Genomic DNA, 19,629 nt, shown 5'->3' with positions numbered 1-19,629 from the left:
TTGTTTGTTTGTGTTCTGTCCATGGTGCTGATTCCTACCTCTAGAGGATAATTAGATGATCAACAACACATTATGCTGCTAATACAATTACATATGCATGTAATATACACCTTGACACATCCTTTTATGTTTCCCTTTTTCTCTCAAACTGAATGCACAGCACATTCATTTTTTTTCTAAATATATGACACCTTGAAAAACAAACCGTGGTCAGATGATAACAGACAAAGGAACATTTCATAGACATGTCAGAAACACAACCTCCTGCATCAGGTTTAGGTTGTGTGCTTTTACACCAGGGGGAGTCCATGTTCTTTAGTAGTGATGTTTTCACATACTATATGTATAGGCAGGTTTGGTTAGTCCAGTTTCTCCCTTGTCTTCTCCTGCCTTAAACCCATCCTGCCCTTCCGTTTTCACACAATAAAGTATAAACTGGAGTGCATTTCTAATATCACTTGAAGTTGAAGTTAACTAGTACCTAGCGTTGCATCCAACTTCACATAATTAGAGTTCATGTCTCCCAAACAGCCTCTATATGTGATCAGGAACAGTCTGCAGGGCATCCTCTGGGTCTCTGTCCACATCAACATTCTGCAACAACAGCAACACAAATACTCAGATCCCATTTAAATACTGAGAGGGGGGTAATTTTATTTTATTTTATTGTTTTTTAATGTCCTATTATTTTTTTTTATTATTTTTTTTTTTTTACAAATGAAGGGTTTAATTCCACAATTTCCACTTGGAAACAAGTGATACCCTCCCACATGATTGACAGTACAAAATTGACAGATTTTATTAAGACTAGTAATGCAAGTTATTGGCTGACAAAATGATGCCACTTTTACAGACTTACACTATTTTACAAATATTGAATTATACCTTCAGCAAATACATGTAGAACTTTTTGAAATAGAACTCAGTTGGTCACTACTACATATTCATTGCACATTACATACAATGACATTGTATACAAATGACAAAACATTATTGCTGGATAAGCTAAGTATTTATTATGTGGAAACTTACCACAGGCCTTTCTCTGTGTGTGTTGACTGCTTCAATATTGAGGAAACATGGCTCAACTTTACACCCTGCAAAATGGCAAGAGAGCAAAAGCCTCAGGGAAAGGTTTTCAGACAGAGTTTGGATGTTTCACACACTTTGTAAGCATCAACCACCTACCATAGGCTACTGGTGTGAGTTTGAGCACAGTGTGAAGGGGGCATCTTAGATAAGGCAGCTTGTCTTCAGAGGGGAAAAGGAGATGGTTGAAGAAAAAAACCTTTAAGTCAAGGTGTCAGTACAAGTGGGAAATAAGCCAATCCATGCAGAGGTTGAACTGTTTTCTGTACCTGCAGGTTTGTCTAGAAAGTAGGCCAGCAGGCAGCGCATCACAGCTTGGTGACAGACAACCAGAACGTTCTCCTGCCTCTCCAGCTCCATGATGACCGGCTCCAGACGGTGGACAAGGTCCTCATAGGACTGGGTTAGAGAAAGAATTAAATATTCAACTCAATTCACTCTGTCCTACCTCCTCAGTCGTAAAAATCATTCCAAAAAAATGCACATTCCATGACAGAAACATACAACTTAGCACATGTATAAAGCTATCAGCTCTTTTGGCCAATCACCGGATCCACCATGTTTTGTTCATTTCTTAAGGATTTACAGCACCTAGTCACAATAGGAAGCAGTGAATATGCAGTGAGTAAGTTCAGCGGAGCTCCTACCTCACCCTTGGGGTAACGATAACGATACTTGTCCTGGTCTCTCAGTGCAAACTCTTCTGGGAAATTCTCCTGAATCTCCTCGTAGGTTAGTTCCTCACACACACCCTTAGTGAGGAAAAGTAACACGAAGAACATTAACAGCACCGTGAGTGGATGGGTTTCTTTGATCTAGAGGATGTTTATTTTCAACCCAAATTTCAATTAGTGCTTCCAAAGTACTGCACATATGCACTCATGTCAAGAACCAGAAACCCATTTTGTATTTTTATTGAGCAGCAAATGCGCTTTACAGCTGCACAGTCAATCCAAATCCTTTATGAATGTGAATGCTCTACGTTCTCTACACTATGCTGCACACCTCAAAGTACACAACCTCTACTGTATTCAGCTGTGAACACACAGACTGTTCCAACCTACCGACATGTGAAAACATCATCTGAAAATCTAAAATGAGAGTTAAATGGTTCGTCTGAAGGACTCCATTATGTTTTAAACGGAGAAATGCATATAAACTTACAGCGTCTATCTCATTGAGGGCCTTCCACTGTTCATACGGGACTCCCAGGGCCTCTGCAGTCTGGATGGTCCTCTTCATGTGGCTGGTCCACACCTTCAGGTCACTGATTTTCTGACTCTTGATGAAGGTCGCCAGTGCATTGGCATACTGGAGAAAATGGGTATCATTTGTATTATGAATTAAAACAAATGACTCAATTTTGTATTTTGTCTCTGTATACCAGATTTGCACTGATAATTATGGTATGGCTTTTTGAATTTAAGTTGATTTCACAGATTGCTTCAAGGAACCTTAATCTGTATGTAATGAACTCTTTCTCTATTGTGTGCTTCACTCACCTTCTGACCCCGAGGGGAGAGGCCTGAATCTCCACCGATGCGGCCTAAGAGGTTGAGTTCGCTCTCTCCGTGGCGGCTCAGGTAGATGGAGCGCGGTGTGACGTGGATGTTCATCAGGTAGTAGACTATCCTGCTCTGGATGTGGTCCTGCACCCGGTTCACCAGGTACCTACTGCCCACGTTGAAGATCTTGATGTAGGACAGCTTCCTGTTCCAAGTTTGACGTTGGGGAAAACAAATTTTGAAAACAAATTTGAAATGGAAAAATAGTTCTCTAAGTTTCAAATGAAGAAAAGCATCATGGGTCAGTACCTGTCTTTCTCATCATCTATTGGCACGTAGGTTGCCTTGTAACACTCAATGCGCTGGATGAAGTCTTGCATGGCTTCATCTGTGTCGCGATCCATGTAATCTGGACTCCCAAATTTCACTTGCTAGAAAGGAAAGTCAGCCTCAGTATGTAATTCGGAATACTCCATCACAACCTCTCTAAATATCAGAAATAAATACTGATAATCCTGCTACTATCACCCCACTCCTGGCTTTGGATGTGGAGCTGGATTTTATTTCATTGCATTTTTCTCTCTGAAATTGATGGACTGGGCTCTTAATAGGGGGTTGACAGGATGTGACATAAATAGGGATGTGGACACTGGAAGGAACATACATTTTAAAAGATGTAAATGATTTACAGTTGTAGTGTATGTAACCACATGAGTAACTCGGAAAATTTGAAGGTTGCTCTCACCTTGATATTCTCTGCAATGATGTCGGGGTCGTCACAGATCGATTCCACAAAGAACACCTATGTATAAGATGATATCAAACAAAATTTGAACAAAAAAGATAAACTATTCTATTCTATTCTATTCTATTCTATTCTATTCTATTCTATTCTATTCTATTTTATTCTATTCTATTTTCCTCATATAACCGGGTAGTGTTCCTGTTCCTGTTAATGTCCTGAAGCATCACTGTGGATTAGTCAGTAACATAGACCTGTACTTACCTTGTAACCTCTCTCCTTGGCAAAACTGATTATGACGGCCCTCCTCTCCCTGGTGGTGTTGGTAGCATCAAATACCTTGATAGGACAGAAGATAAGTGTTAGCATTAATGCATTCTTATGACATGGGGAGATACAGGACATTCACATTTTTTATAATGTGTTTTTTTTAACAATCAGGTGTATGAACTGATATACTACTGTTGGCATGGTATTATAGCCTACTTTTTTATAGCAGGTTATTCCATAGTCATTCTATATGATAAATCTAAATATATGTTATTCACTTGGACTTTCACTAGTACTACTAATGGTGGTATCCATGCAATAAATTGAACTTGTACAACCATACAAATACCTTCCAATATGGCTAAGATGATAGATTTTAATTCAAGACCCATGTGGAGCACCTTACTCAAAAACTGATGATGAAATGATAAAATATGCTTGAACAAAATATGCTTCTCCTTTGAAAATAGAAAAGCCCTTGTACAATCCAGAGTATGTATTTGTATTTACATGCTGCACCTTCTACTTTGAAGACATAGAATGCAGTTTACCACAGTGTCTTGTGTCTTATTACAGGAGATCAATTTAAGGCTCTACCTCACATCTCTACTGTCTTTTAAAAAAAAAAACAATTATTATGGTCCCAGATCACAAGACTGGTTAGTTACATAGGAGAGAGAGGGATGACATGCAACAAAGGTCCTAAGCCAGGTTCACACCCACAGTGTCACAGTTACATGGTGTGCACTTTAGCCAACTGAGCCAGCAAGACGCCCTTCTAACGTCTCTCTCTTGAAAAATAGATCTTGATCTCAATGAGACTACCTGACTAAATAAAAGATAAGTAAACTAGATAAACAAAATAAATAAATGTTTAATGTATTTTATTGGGATTAGATGGACAGTTTCAGTTGTCCTCTTACTCACGGCTACTTGTCCCTTTTCCCTTGTGAAGTAGGCAGCTACATCTTTAAGGGCAGCGGCTGCACAGGCCCTGAGAGAGAGAGAGAAGGTACAGTCACATAATGAAAGGAGCAAACACTACAAAACATGAGAGAATAAAGGCCAAGTCTGCTCATTTCACGTACTTGCGGATCCTCATGGCCTCTTCATTATCAGGTCTAAAGAACTCAAAGTTTTTATAGATCTGGACGGCCTCCCTGCGGTACTGACCCACGTTAAACACTGGGGGGATTGGGAAACAGAGGGGGTAAGTAAAAGCTCCTTATTAAGGCAAGGAAAAATCTCCTAAAATTCACCAAAGTTCAACTGTAACATTAAAATAGATTCAATGCCTTGTCACTTTTATACATTCATGTATAGAATAAGAGGGATTCACTTTGAAAACTGACTTTTTGTAGGAACCCCGATCCAGTTCAGGTAGCGAGTGAGCTTCTTGGAGATGTAGGTCTTCCCTCTGGCCGGCAGTCCCACCATCACAAGCATTGTAGGGGAATTGCAGAACTGAGGCACTGAGGCTAAGATGAAAACAAACACACAAAAACATAAAGCAATCGATTGTCACAGTATGTGAATGTTGGCGATGTTGGAAATTAAGCTTTTTCTACTGTTCCACTTATGACAGGTCACTCTGCATAAGAGCATCAGCCAAATGTCCAAATGTAAAAAGTAATGGAGATCTACACACTTATACACACACAACAATGTAATGTGAAATGCATTGTAATCTTTCTCTAAACTCTGGGAGGTAACTACTGTGCCATGTGTGCGTCTCTGTGTGGGTGTATGTTACTCTGTGCGTGTGTTTGTGTGTGTGTGTGTGTGTGTGTGTGTATATATGTGTCTCTGAGCATGTGTGTGCACCTGGCTGCCAAGGTAATCCTCATTAAGAGAGAGAATGAGCTCCAAGGTGCGGCTCAAATGTCTGTAAACCAGCGTAGTATCACATGACTTATCTGCCAGTCTTTGGCAGCACTTCAGGTGACACAGAAAACAATCCAGCCGACCAGCAAACAACAACAAATATACACATAAAGGAATTCAAATGATGAATGAATGGTCCTTTTGCAAATATAATGCAAATAACAGTCAAAAACACATCACTGAGGAATTGAGGAATAATTTAAACTGACCAGATGCTGCCCTCCTCAGGTAGCCAACACTTTGGAGACAACCAGAGCAGCACAGTGTACCGAGCCATATGGCTGACAACCACAACAACATGACACTTCCTCCTAATCTGCAGAAAGATAACCTTTGCCCGAGCGTGTTAAAATGTCTTTTCCATGCAGATGGTCACAAATCTGCTCATCACAAAACAGCTGTATAGAGCAATAATGTTTCCTCTATAACTGTGACAGCATTATTCTTATGGGACGGATCTAAGGCTCTGTCTGAGATTCACAACTCACGATTATTTAATGAAGCTTCAGTGAAGAAAAAACAAACTAAAATCTTCATCTGACGGGAGAGATGACCAAATCTAAACATCTTTGTGTTTTTGTTAGCCTGTCATGATGTTAGCCATGTTAACTTTTGCATGCATGTCTGTCTCTGCTGTCAACAGGCATTAAGGGGGCCAGTTAGCTGTACCCCACAAGTGCCCGGATGGCCCATGTGTCTCTATACAGGCAGAGGGAGAGAAGCAGCCTCCAGGCCCTCTCAGTATGAATGGAGTATGCCGCATCAGCAAAACTGCTCAAAGGACCGTGTCAGTCGCAGAGCAGAGAGCCAGCTCTGACCTGCCTGGCCCTAATCGCATGGCCGACTTCTCTGTCTCCCTCACACAGCTGCCTGCCTACCTCCTTCCCCGAGCAGGACCGAGCTCAGTCACACACCAACAGGAGGTGGGGGGATCCATGGTCAAGATCCAGCACAGCCCAGTGTGAGACAGATGAGTGACATGACTGCTGTATCACAAGGAGAGGTAATCCAAAGTAGTAGAAACAAGAATTGAGTTGAAACAGAAGCAGACAGTAGGAGGAGAGACAGGTAACGCATCTTGAACCTGTTCTATCCAAGCTGGGTCGGCTTTTCACGTCACTTACATCCCCTCCGGCGGTTCATGTTGTAGCCCATCCATGGCACCCAGATCTTGAGCAGTGCGGTCTGCGTGAGTGTTTTCTGCTCTGTGGACGTGTCGATGGTGAGAGCCATGAGGCCAGGATGGCAGACGCTGTCCCACTCCCTTTGCACAGAGGATTGAGTGTGAACAAGGGAGGCACACAGCCGTATCTGTGTGTGTGTGTGTGTGTCTGTGTGTGTGTGTGTGCTTCATTGAACTCTACGTAGGTCAGCTGACTGTTGCTAAGGAGAAGGACTTGGTAGGCAGGAGGGGAGGGAGGGAGAGGGGGGGTGGGGGGGGGACCTCTGGCCATGCTGCTTGTCTGCCTCTCCGTCTGTTTCACGATTAGAAAGGCCTGAGGGTAGCTGCCCCGGAGTTAGCCCAAATCTGTCCGGTGATGTCAGACAGCAGGGAAGCATCCAAATCCACCGTGCTGTACATCTGTTCTGGTGGCAGACCTGGGAACTCAAGTGTAAGTCAGTGGCAAGAACGACAGATTCCTCTGGGACAGCTAAAAAAAAGTGGGAACCTTTAATGAATTCAGATGAGCACAGTTAGTACTGCAGTTAGTTTATCACATGTACAGTAGGGCTTCCTCGCTTTTGCCACAAGGGGGCAGTTACACTCCTTAAGGTTAATGTAGGCTATAGGTTTCTATATTCTGTACAGTAAGTCTATGACAGCAGCTATGGTTCTGTAATTTGGTATCGTAATTTGCTGTGTTTATAGAATTTATGTTTCAATAAGCACAGTCATTGTAGAGAAACTGGGTGACACTGGGTGATGTTAATTCAAGTCTTAGAGTGTATGCCAGTGTTTATAGAAGTCCACTCGGATCAGAGTTAATTTAACACTTTCTATAATTTTGAACAGCTGCCCCAAAGCCTTTGAGTGGGCACACAACTCTGCATTCAACACGTTTCAACTCCAACTAATCAACACATATTAACACAGGAAATTTGCTGTGTTGTGCTGTGAATGTAGCCAATGAATGTAGCTGGGAATGTAACCAGTCCCAAAGAGTATAGCTGTGAATGATGCGTGTGAGACATGAAAATTTAGAAAGAGTTTTCAATAAATGTCTTATTTTCAAATAAACTTTCGAAATGTTGGCCACTTTCTAATAGACCAATGGCTCTGACAGTCTCATGTCTCCCTGTCACCCTGAAGGAAAGGGTCACCGATGACATAATGCCACTGGACAGTCTGTATCAAAGTGTCAGATCTCAGAACTCATACCAAATATCATTTATTCCATTAACTATGTACAGGGCACATCATTTACCGTATTTCTGGCCCATGTTCAAAGTCTAAGTGGCAAATCCCATCTTGGCCAGTGTTTATGCTAGCCACTAATGGCCAGTGTTTCTGTTTTGGGCTAAGCCCAATTATTGAGAGAGGGTACATACTATCCTGTTGGGGGTTTGCTCTGGCAGGAATTGAGCCTGCCCTCCCAAACAAGGGCTAAGGGGATATAGAGTTTGGGCTTTCCCTCTCCCTCTATCTCCCTCACGCACACACGCACACACACATACACACACACACTAAAAAGGAGAAGAATTTTGCAAGGAATATGAAGTAAAGCACATGAGTAAATTCCACTTAACACAAGCAACTGGTTTATTCTTGAGCAAGACTTCCTCAGAGGTGAGGTGTGTCTCAGGCTGCAGTGATCAGGTTCCAGATTGCTGAAGTGTAAATATATGCCATGTGTCTTCATATGAGGTGAGTTGGAGGACCTGGGCAGGGCACCTGGCTCACTCACTGTCCCATAAAGTCACTCACCATTGTTACCGCTTACAAACTTCAATAACTTGTGTCGTGCAAAGCATTTCTTAACTTCAGACATGGGCACGCTTGGCTAAAACCCACAACGAGGGAGATAGAGAACTAACTTTGTCCATTACACAACAGACAACCCAGTGCGGTCTGTTATCCTAAGTCATTTCCTGTATATACCATACCAGCTACTTTTGCAATAGTGCCACTCAAAATGTGGCACTGTGAAACGACTTCACTGCTGCCTAAAGCACAGCATTACGTTGGAAACAACACATAGACTGTTGTTTTCTGTGTAGCACTCAATCCTTTGACAACTTGTCTGTGTAGCTCTCCCTTGACAACATGAGCCTAGGCCTATGTCCTGTAACGTATCACATACTAGATGTACGGTAGAAAAATATTACAGTAAAGTTTCCTTATAACTTAGTTACACTCAGTACACTTAGTGATCTCACCTGCACTGTCACACCTGCGGCGCCTCACATGTTCCAGCTGGGGCAGCTCCATTCTCTCCAGTATTCCAATGAACCGACCAGTAGACCATCTGAAGACCGTCCAACCGACTCCGAGGACTACGTGTCCAGTAGCTACAGAACTGATGCTGTTATTAAAGTAACTAAACCCCTCTGCCAAAGTATTCTCAACCCACCCCCCCTCCCCGCCCGACCCCTCTCTTTTCACGACACATGGACATATGATAGCAGCAGACTGGGCTTGTCCTTTAGTGTTTGCCAGGGCCAGAGTTCACAACTTACACACATGGCGAGGGAGAAGCAGCACTAACGGGGCGGATCATAACAAGAGCAAAGGTCGCTAAGAAGGTGAGGTGGGGTGGGGGGTGGAGGTGGGGTGGCAACTTTATCCTGCCACACCACTTATCACTCATCGTGCACACGTGTGTGAAGTGTAATGAACAGCAGTGAAGCGTCAGCAGCCCGGCCCTGTTGTTGGCTGCGTGGTGTGTGTTTAGACTCCACAGAACATTCAGTAGACTTTACATAAGAAGTGGGGAGGGTTTAACATTTGGGATCAAAACCCAAGGGTCTTGCAGATATTTTGATGACAGGAAATGATGCTGTGTTCCATGGACACTCTACTGTATTTTCAGCACACACACCAAGATACAGGCCTACAGAACAGTCCCTATCATGTTTAAAGATACTACATTGACGATGGGAGAAGTAGACTTAGGTATGCAATGTTGTTAATGATTAAATTCAAATGATTGCCAGATCATGTATTAGGCAACCAGAGGTGGTGAGAGTACAGTAAGGTCTTCAGGACAGGCACGACATTTCTGCTGCCTGCAGCTGTGGTCCGGAGGGGCGACTAACATACTGTTGAAGATGAAGAATTGTTTGAGCATCGATAGTGAAGCAAACAACCTCAGACAACGAGACACCTTCAGAGACACCTTGAAAATAAGCATACTGTACTGTTATGTCCTGTCCTGTGTTAATCAAAAGACTTTGGAGCCCATTGAAACTGCAGATAATTAAGTGCTGTCTGGGAGAAACATCCTATCACCTTCTGATTCTATCATCCTTTGTCGTTGTAAACTGTTCCGTGACTGCAGAGTACTCCCCATTGTTACTACAACTTAGTTTACATACCAGTTGGCTACAACAATTTTGGTTCACTGCATAAATTACTTCCCTGTTCCATTGTTCTGTACTATCTCAGACCCAGACCCTAGTATATTATTAAACACTCCTCTCCAGCAAACTCCTAAAATGATTCTGAGTGATTTCCTCAACAATACCAAAGAGACATTCTTGATGTGGGGCCTGCACCAGAACGTCCAGTTAAATCCATAAATGTGTCAATTTGCTGTGCGCTGGTTATGGAGAGAGCAGTGGCTACCTTATAGTTTGGTTTGGCTGCGTCAGATCAATTACCTAACTACCACCTCAATATTCCACTGTCTAACACTCTGACACCCCAAAACCCAGACATTCATTTTTAGCTCTTGAGGAAGTTCTGCGGCCCAGTATTTCATTAGAGGAACAGGGCATAGAACCAAAACAACCATAACAGGAAATTTGAAAGAAAAAAAAATCATCATAATAATGCGCACTTAGAGCATTTATCCAGTAGGTTCTAATCATCTCCCCCACATTAAACCCATTGGATGTATTATGTTGCAATATGGTGCCTCCTCCTTGAACAGCACTGATACTGTGCACTGATTCCTCGACTCTACACAACTGTTGCCCACCATTTACAACACTGAATTTCTTGGAACAGTGATTTCTGGAACAGTGATTTTGAACAAAAGTATTATTTCCCCTTTTATAGAAAGAAACAGGTTTTCCCACTGTATTTGGCTCATTTTAAAGAGAAAACAGCTCTCCTAGAGAGCAGGAATGCATGCATGGACCTTTGCCTACATTTTGATTGGATAACCAGGTGGAGTGGTCCAGTTGAATCAGGGGCAGCCTGAGTTATACATTCACTCTCATGTCGGCCAGGGGTTCATCAGGAGTCTTGCATAATACATTCAGACACTGGATTTTCTTGGTTTGAGAAAGACAATCTACTCTCAATCTCTGAGGCTCTGAAGACCTGAGGTGAGAATCTATTTCACTATCAAACTAATACTTCAGAGCGTGCAGCATTTCTTCATTATTGTAAAAACACGCATTTCTGATGTTCATCTGCCATAGGAAAGAAGTGATGCTATGATTAACTTTTTTTTTAATTCAATTATAATAATTAATAAATGTAAATGATTTTAACTTCAGATGTGGTGTGATTTCAACCTGAATCTAGGCTACAGCTAAACAAGTTGTTATAGGCTCTGGTTTAGCTGTATCCTGTGGAAAACATGTTGGCACGCTCTGCGGCTGCGCCCTACATTTCAGATGAATATCTGCTGACAGGGAAAATCATTTGATGTCAAAGGGTAGCTGCCTCAGATCTGATGAAACATAGATTTTAATCTGCACATTGCAATGTTTCAGTCACAACTGCTTTAATTTGAGTCTAAATTAGTGTTTTCCACTTAATTACATACAAGAAAAAATGTAGAAGTCTAGCTGTGATGGATATTTTAAGCAGAAATCTATCATGACTCATTCTAAATTATTAGATTATTAGCATAATGAGAGTCAGAGTCAGACTCGTTTTTATTCAACAAATGTAAGGATTTTGATTTTGTTAATTAGTGCTGAATATTACTAAACAGTTACAGAAAAACATACAAGATGCCTACTGCTTAGACTAAACATTAACACATAAGTCAAAGAATTGCTCCAGATGTGTGTTGCAAACATCTAAAGAGGAGGTAGTGGGTTGTAGGGTCACAATGAGGACCAACTTCATAGAAAACCAGACTGCAAACTACAGCTATGTTGATGGATAGGAAAACATGCATAGTGTAAATGGGCACTAAAATCATGATCAACAAATGCGTGTGCGCAGTGAAGTTTGTTCTTCTCAAAAAAATAAAAGTGTCTACTTTTCTGCTATGAAGTCCGGGGGACGGAGGCCATGTCGTCTGCAATATTAAAATGTACCTCTCGAAAAATATAAGGTGAGATTGTGAATTATTTTGCCTCCGCACTGAAAAACCGCCGCACTTTTATTTTGAAAAGCCTCTTGCTTCGCGGAGGAGACCCCAAACCTGCGACTGACAGTTTTCAAACTTCACCGCCACAGATCCCACAGAAGTCACAGTAGCCTACTGTACAGACACAATAGTTGACAATCTTTGCATCCGTCTCCTACATGCCTGAGTGAGTCTCTAATCTTACCCTGATATTATTACACCACCATATTTTCACTTATTTCTCGATTCTTAAAATAGTACGGCAGTTGTCTGGTTGCTAAACTTCCAATCTTACTAATTTAGCTAGGGCCTGATTATATAATACCTCCGTGGCTTGAAACCTGCTTGAAACTACCATAACAAAGACGGCAAATACTGTTTTGGAGATAGGCCAGAGTCGTTTGTGTGTATTTCAAGTTACTGTTGTTTCCACAGTTGTAACGTGGCGTGGGGTCGAAAAAAACCCAAACAGACTCTTAAAGGGCCAGCGCACCACAACATGAAATGACTAGGAACCATAATATCAGTGCTATTAGTTGAAAGGAACACACAACTACATAAAACACTGTCATTCCTTGAAGGAAAACTGTACTTTATTATTATTCCTCTACCATGAGAAATAAATTACTTGCAGTTGCAATAAGGTGTAGGCCTACTACTTGAGAGACTTACAATGCTTTGATGTTCAACTCTAGCAGGTAGACCTTTTCTGTGACCCAATGTTAAATAATAAATGTGGAATTGCAAAATATGTGTGATTTGGCTATTAATGTGTCAGGGTATGTATTACTTACAGGGGTCAAACTACAATGTTATTACACAGAGGACATTCACTGTTCATTCAAACCAACGTAATTAGATCTTATGGCCTACATTTTAATATTATTGCAGGCCACCAACAACTTCTATTTGGCCACTTAGTCATAAAATCCTGACTACGCCACTGGTCAAAAGTATGAGAATATTCTCAGAATTCTGAGAATTCATTACTAGTCAGAATTCTGAGATTCTGACTTTATTCTCAAAATTCTGACTTTTTTTCAGAATCCTGACTTTAAACTCAGACTTTATTGTCAGAACTCAAATAAGGTTTTTCACATGTGGCCCTAATTCTCTTCTGTACTTACCATATTGTATGTCTTGCAGAGTTATTTGTTAGAAGTAGTGTCAGTGTGTTTTCTGTGTCTTACACAGTGATGGGGTTGTATCCAGCCCTGGCATCCACGCTACTGTTCTTAGCAGCTCTGTCCTCCAGTTGTGATGGTGGAAAAGTGCTGGTCGTCCCGGTGGATGGGAGCCATTGGCTAACCATGAAACTTCTGGTGGAGGCGCTTCATTCTCGGGGCCATCAAATCACCGTGCTACGTTCCTCCACCAGCTGGTACGTTTCAGAGCAGTCGCCCCACTACACCTCCATCACCATCCCGCTGGAGCAGCCCCAGAACATAGAGAGCCAGACATTCATGACCTCTTTCTTGAAGAAGTCAATAGAGATCCGACGGAGTGAAGGCTCACCATGGGCGTTCCTGGCCTTCTATAGGAATCTTTTCAGCATGTTAGAGCAGAACCATAAGGTCATGGCAGATATGATCGCCACCATTTTTGAGAATAAGACATTGACAAATGAGCTGAAGGAGACTGAGTATGATCTTGTTCTGACTGACCCTGTGTTTCCAGCGGGAGTGTTGTTGGCGCACTATCTCCAGCTTCCCTTGGTTCTCAATGTGCGCTGGCTTTTCAATGGAGAGGGACACTTTGCCATCGCTCCCTCACCTGTGTCCTACATCCCTCAACTATTCTCTCATAACTCTGACAGTATGGACTTCTTTCAAAGAATCAATAACATCTTCTGTCATGGCATACTTGTTTACATGTATCACTTTGTCTCAAATCCTCCCTACCAGGCGGTCTGTGATCGTTATTTTGACCACGACGTCAACGTCATGTCTCTCATCCAGGGAGCTGACCTCTGGCTAATGCGGATTGACTTCATATTCGAGTTCCCTCGCCCCACCATGCCCAATGTGGTGTACACAGGAGGGTTCCACTGCAGTCCCTCCAAGCCTCTCCCATCAGAATTAGAGGAGTTTGTGCAGAGTTCTGGTGAACATGGGGTGGTCGTCATGTCTCTGGGGACCCTGCTCGGTGACCTCGGCCCCGAGATATCAGAGGTCATCGCCTCCGCGTTTGCCCGCCTCCCTCAGAAAGTGGTGTGGAGACACCTGGGACAAAGACCCCCCACTCTGGGTAACAACACCCTGCTGGTTAAATGGCTGCCTCAAAATGACCTACTGGGTCACCCTAAAACCAGGGTTTTTGTCACTCACGGGGGTACTAACGGCATTTACGAGGCCATCTACCATGGAGTCCCGGTTCTGGGCATCCCTCTCATCTTTGACCAGTTTGACAACATGGTGCGTTTGAAGGCCCGGGGAGTGGGAGAGATCGTTGAAGTGACTACCTTGGAGGTTGAGTCGCTGACCCGTATGCTGAGGAATATTCTGGACCCACAGAAGCGCTACAGAGAGAATATGCACAGACTGTCACGGCTTCATCACGACACACCACTAAAGCCCATGGACAGTGCCACCTTCTGGTTGGAGTATGTTATGAGGCACAAGGGTGCAGCACATCTGCACACTGAGTCATATAAGTTGCCATGGTATGCCTATCACTGTCTAGATGTGATAGTAGTCCTTGTAGCATGTGCTTTGCTTGTGGTGATGTTAGTTTGGGTTTCCTGTAGATGCCTAATTAGAGGTTTAACAGGGAGGAGAAAGTCCAAGTATGACTGAATAGATAACTTGATGTAAAATGAAACTTGAGACTGTCGATAAGAGTGGCATAATACAAAGCAGTGGTAAACAAACTCTTTGGGCTGCAACTAATGATGATCATTTTGGTAATCAATTAATCTGTTGACTATTTTTTGGATTAATGAATGAGTGTCATAAAAGAAAAATGAATCAAACAGCTCAATATTCAAAGCTTTATTGATCTCTCAAGTCGGTAGTCGGAGTAGGTGGAGGATGATCTCTGTCAAGACTTCTGCTAACCGAGGAGAAAATCAGCTATACACCCACTAGGAAGACAGGAAGAAAAAAATTGTATGCTTTATTCAAATTAAGAAAGTATCAAAATTGTATGCTGTGGTAGAATAATATTGTATTACATGTTGGTAATATAGAAATTCATTAATGACATTTATTCAGTAATTTCATGCCTGCAATTAGCTTTTTTCCTTAATGCAAAACTATAAAAGACTCTTCACATAACTATTAATTTAGAGGCAAAGTAAATAGCAGATTATGGATATATGGCTAAGTTTTACTGAAAAGCTTTGTGTGGAGATGAGAGCTGTCAGTTATCGTTATCCTCTCAGGTTAGTAGTTACCTAACCATAACTAACCAGAGCTATCAGCATACTGTATATACAGGTCTGTAGTCAAGTTACTCCATCACTAATAGCCAGTGTAGTGGTGATAGGTATTAATGGTGTCTGATATCAATATAATTTAGAGTTAGCTTCAATGAGAATTAAGAACGGGGCACCAGATAACAGACAGCATCAACAGGTCTCATCTGAAGGAGTGACTTCTCGGCATGTTTGAATTTAAACCCACACACTGAACACAGGAGGTGACTTTATGCAAGATAGTATGTTTATTACTAAACTAAGCACACTCAATAATCAGGTATATACAAGTGAATATAGTACAGTATATACAAGAGGTATACCTATGAATTGATGAATCAATGGCAATAGGAATAGATGATCATGTAAATATGCAATACTGATAATTAAACCAACATTTCAGCAGACACAATCATGGAAGATGAGCAGTGGAAGACATGAGTCGGCAAGACAGGAATAAAGGGCGACAGTATAACTATCTGGAAAACTGACTCAAATGAATCTTTGAATAACTGAATGGTTAGGCTACTATAACTATAGGGAGCCGTAATAAAGTGTGTGATATGTGTGTGAAGTGTGAATGTAATGGAATAGCTATGTGTGATGTATGATATGATGCCCAGCGGACAATGATCAGTACATACGACACCAGCGAAGGTCCGGAGGGAGATGAAGCACGCTGAGGCCGGGAGGCTGTGAGGAGTCTCGGCTCGACAAGGTGCTGGAGGATGAAGATCCGACGTCTGTTCAGTTGATCTCAGCAGGCCGCAACAGGGTGAAGCACTCAGGCTGGAGCACGCAGGCTGCTGGACAGGGCTGTGGGTCTCTCAAGGCTAACGCCGACCCACTCTGGAGGTTCTGATGATTCTTCAGAGTTAAACTCAGCAGGATAGCTGATAGTGAGGTTGTAGCAGGCAGGACACACAGACACACGTGCTGGTGTGTGTGTGTATTTGTCAGGCAGATAGGCAGGCAGCAAGGCAATCTTCACTGTTTCGGATGAAACAGGCTTCTACTTGGCTTGATGATGATGATGCAGTTGAGTCCGTCTTTGGAGACAAACTTTGGAACAAAGTTGTTGTCAGACTCCGTTAGCACACGTGTCGCGACCACGTAAAGTGCATGAAATCCGCGTTGGAAATGTGTGTGTTTGGTTTTGTTGTGATCAGTTGAGGGGTGTGTGCGTGGGCTGGCATGTCTAGTTTTACGGCTCATTACATATGCATGAAACCCTAATTTTGGTTCCCAGATCTATCCAATATAATTGACCGTCGTAACATTAACATTATTAAACTCAGCACAAATTCCTGAACACTTTAATATCAAACATGGCTATCGAAGCACTATGTAAAGATAACGAAATTGAATAACGTAAATAACTATTATATAAAACATCACAGTTACACATAAAATTAGTCATATACATTAGAGTCCACCACAATGTGATACCCAAGGTTTCATGAGTCTGTATCAAAGATTTCTCTTGATTTTGGCAACATTCCAATGGGTGTCATCTCAGACTCTCTGTCTCTTTGGGGATTACCAAAGACAGGGCTGGGTGTTGGTGTTTTATGGTTATTTACCAGGTCTGGTCCTTGATATCAGCTCTTAGGGTGAAAATGGAGTGATTTACCAAGAGGTCAGTGGCCTCCTTTACGATCCAACCACTTTCCATCCACTTTCCTGATCCGTTATCAGGGAAGAGGCTCACACACAGGATGCAAGGCCCTTCCAGATGTGTGATGACAATGACGGTGTGGGTGCAGTTACTACACCAGGTAGCATAAATAACGTTACTCACCAACTACTATCAGTTTAAGAAGTGGCTCCAGTATACTTTAGATTTAAATATTGTTAGTGCTGTTGTGGAAGTCCATTCTATTCTACAGAGCTTTTACTCAGCTGTATTGTTGGCTTTAGAGCTGAATTATTCTCAGACTTTGTTTTGTCACTGTCCTTAAGCAAGACACTGAATTTCTGTCAGCTCCAGGACTGCTGCTCTGTAGCTGAGCCTGACCTCTGAGAAAAGAGAATTTCTAATTTAGTGAATAAAAGAGTACTACTAAATCTTGAAGAAGATTTAAAACATAGTTTTTGTACACATAATTCCCACAGCTCTTAAAACTTCTATTTTGATGCTTTGTGTGACACCAACAGAACAATTAAGCCTTCATTTTGGTACCTTTATGATTGTTGTAAACTATTTCTATGCTGCACTCGCTGTGTGACTATACAGCAATCTGACACAAAAATCCAAATGGTAGGATGGGTGAAAGTTTATTGTTTTTGTAAACACAAAGGCTTGTTTCTTACTTCAACTGTGTACTACAGAGAAACATAAGAGACAATTATAACAGAACTAGTCAAAAATGTTAAACTTCACTAGCAAGTTCTGCAGTGGGTGTAGAGCTGGAGTTAGACAGAGGCTGACGGTTGACCATCTGACGAGCTTGCTGGAACAGTTGTCTGAACTGAGCGGGAAGGCCTTCATTTCCATGCAGGTAAACCAGGGGGTTGAGGGCGCTGTTCAGACACACAAGGCCACGACTTGCTTGATAAGCAATGTAGACTTCATTAAACCATTTGTGGCACTCCCGCTTTTTTAACAAAATTCTTGCCCTGAGGTTGAGGTTCTTGAATACGTGATAGGGGAAGTAACAAACAGAGAAGAGTATGATCAAAATAAACAACAATTTTAAGCTTCTCTGCTTTTGTACCTTGTCAATTCTGTTTCTGGTACACAGAACTACAGCCACGTGTCCATAGCAGCCCAGTGTGATGAGGAATGGGATGCAAAACCCAGTGACGGTCCATCCAAGGCTGTAGTTCAGGTAATCCTCAACGTAGACCTTAGAGGTGGTATCATAACATTTCCCAGGCTTGTTTTCAAATGTCTTGGTGAAGAACATGTCTGGTAGGCTTTGGATGCTCACCAAGATCCAAACCATTATCGTGATAACCACAGAGTGGGTGACAGTTATTCTTCCCATCACTCTCACTGGGTGGACAATGGCCAGGTACCTGTACACACTGATACAAGTGAGGAACCCAATGCTGCCATATAAATTCAGGTTGAAGCAGAATCTTGTTATCTTGCAGAATACATCTCCAAAGATCCATTTATTTTTAAAAAAAATAGTACACAACCAGAAACGGTAGCGTGAGCAGATACAAAATATCTGTGATTCCAAGGTTGAGAACAAAAATGTTGATGATCTTAATTTTCTTCCAGTTCTGGAGCAAGGACTTCAATCCCCAACCATTAGCTATCAGGCCGATGATGAATACTAAGATGTAAACAGCAGGCAGGAATTTGTATGTAAAGCCAACGCTAACTGGTTCACAAGAGGTGTTCCTCATTCTGTCTTCTGAAAAGCAGTGAATAATCACAGTGGACACTCTGGTGCTTTGAGTGGCGCAAGGAGAGGGTTTTTTTTCTTTAAAGAATGCTTCCTGTTCCACATTCTTAGACTCTTGTTCACATGGGAGTGAACAGAAAATGTACATGTGACCTGCTAAGGTGTGATAAATTAACTGTTTAAAGGGGAATGCCATACTGGGTAGCCATTTGAATAATTATTGTGCAGACAGTCACAACTTCCCCATAACAGATCGCTAAAACCCATGGCCTGCACCACCCTCTGGATGGAGTATGTCCTGAGGCACAAGGGAACAGATTTGATTAACCTTGAAACTGTAGGTGATATGCTAGACTCTGTATGCATGGATAAAGTCACTAGATGAGAATACTGTAAGTGTAAAATAATTAAGGGTCTGTAATTTTTCTAGAATCTTTGCAGAATATTTTTAGTGTTTAAATCTGAGCCAATAGTACGGAAGACGATTAGGGCCACATTAAAAATGTGAGTCCTGAGATTAATCTCAGAATTCTGAGAATAAAATCAGAATCTCAGAATTTTGAGTTTAAAGTCAGAATTCTGAGATTAAAGTCAGAATTCAGAGATTAATCTCAGAACTCAAATTTAATTTATAAAAATCAATTTTTTCACGTGGCCCTAATCCTCTTCCGCATCCACACAATGGTGTGTAGTTGATGCAGACCAAAAATAGTTAATTTTATAGGTAATTGTCACAGTTTGTGAAGCTCATATAACTTTACATCCTGTTTATTTATATAATCTTAATTAATTAATTATATATCATTTTAATCTATAATCAACTCTTATAATCAGGCATATACTTCTCACTTCCTGTTGAACTGATGCAGCACATGCACCGTGCCCACTGCAC

The 19,629-nt window shown here is 41.8% G+C and overlaps 1 protein-coding gene and 2 pseudogenes across 2 annotated transcripts; 1 reads left to right on the top strand and 2 right to left on the bottom strand.

Annotated features, from left to right (window-relative positions):
- Positions 1-40: 40 nt before the first annotated feature.
- LOC139649224 (6-phosphofructo-2-kinase/fructose-2,6-bisphosphatase-like) lies at positions 41-8,949 on the bottom strand. Of its 2 annotated transcripts, none has more exons than XM_071525564.1 (14): positions 8,869-8,949; positions 4,959-5,084; positions 4,695-4,791; positions 4,534-4,600; positions 3,601-3,675; positions 3,340-3,396; positions 2,904-3,025; positions 2,592-2,799; positions 2,254-2,400; positions 1,737-1,841; positions 1,359-1,488; positions 1,189-1,251; positions 1,033-1,097; positions 41-594 (listed from the first exon to the last, which is right to left on the bottom strand). In XM_071525564.1, the coding sequence occupies exons 1-14, from the start codon at positions 8,918-8,920 to the stop codon at positions 535-537; spliced, it is 1,374 nt and encodes a 457-aa protein (XP_071381665.1). In that variant the 5' UTR covers positions 8,921-8,949; the 3' UTR covers positions 41-534. The 2 variants fall into 2 exon arrangements, with proteins under 2 accessions (XP_071381665.1, XP_071381666.1); XM_071525565.1 differs by lacking the exon at positions 8,869-8,949 and adding an exon at positions 6,615-6,660.
- Positions 8,950-13,159: 4,210 nt separating this feature from the next.
- Positions 13,160-14,905, top strand: LOC139649223 (UDP-glucuronosyltransferase 2A1 pseudogene; annotated as a pseudogene).
- Positions 14,906-14,960: 55 nt separating this feature from the next.
- On the bottom strand, positions 14,961-18,746 carry LOC139649219 (P2Y purinoceptor 1-like; annotated as a pseudogene).
- Positions 18,747-19,629: the final 883 nt, after the last annotated feature.

Source organism: Centroberyx affinis, unplaced genomic scaffold, assembly GCF_046629955.1.
Source record: "Centroberyx affinis isolate AG114_WGS23_722 - 3 ecotype Tasmania unplaced genomic scaffold, CSIRO-AGI_Caff_v1 ptg001304l_1, whole genome shotgun sequence".
Classification (NCBI taxonomy): domain Eukaryota; kingdom Metazoa; phylum Chordata; class Actinopteri; order Beryciformes; family Berycidae; genus Centroberyx; species Centroberyx affinis.
Note: the sequence above shows the minus strand (reverse complement) of the source record. Positions and strands in the feature narration are given on the sequence as shown.

What these genes read in the sequence shown, in the direction of transcription:
- LOC139649224 (XM_071525564.1), bottom strand. Translation starts at nt 8,920, where the DNA reads ATGGAGCTGCCCCAGCTGGAACATGTGAGGCGCCGCAGGTGTGACAGT. An exon ending in GGGAAAAGGGACAAGTAGCC is followed by an intron (nt 3,676 to 4,533) that starts GTGAGTAAGAGG and finishes TGTCCTATCAAG; the next exon opens with GTATTTGATGCTACCAACAC. An exon ending in CTTTCTAGACAAACCTGCAG is followed by an intron (nt 1,252 to 1,358) that starts GTACAGAAAACA and finishes TCCCCTCTGAAG; the next exon opens with ACAAGCTGCCTTATCTAAGA.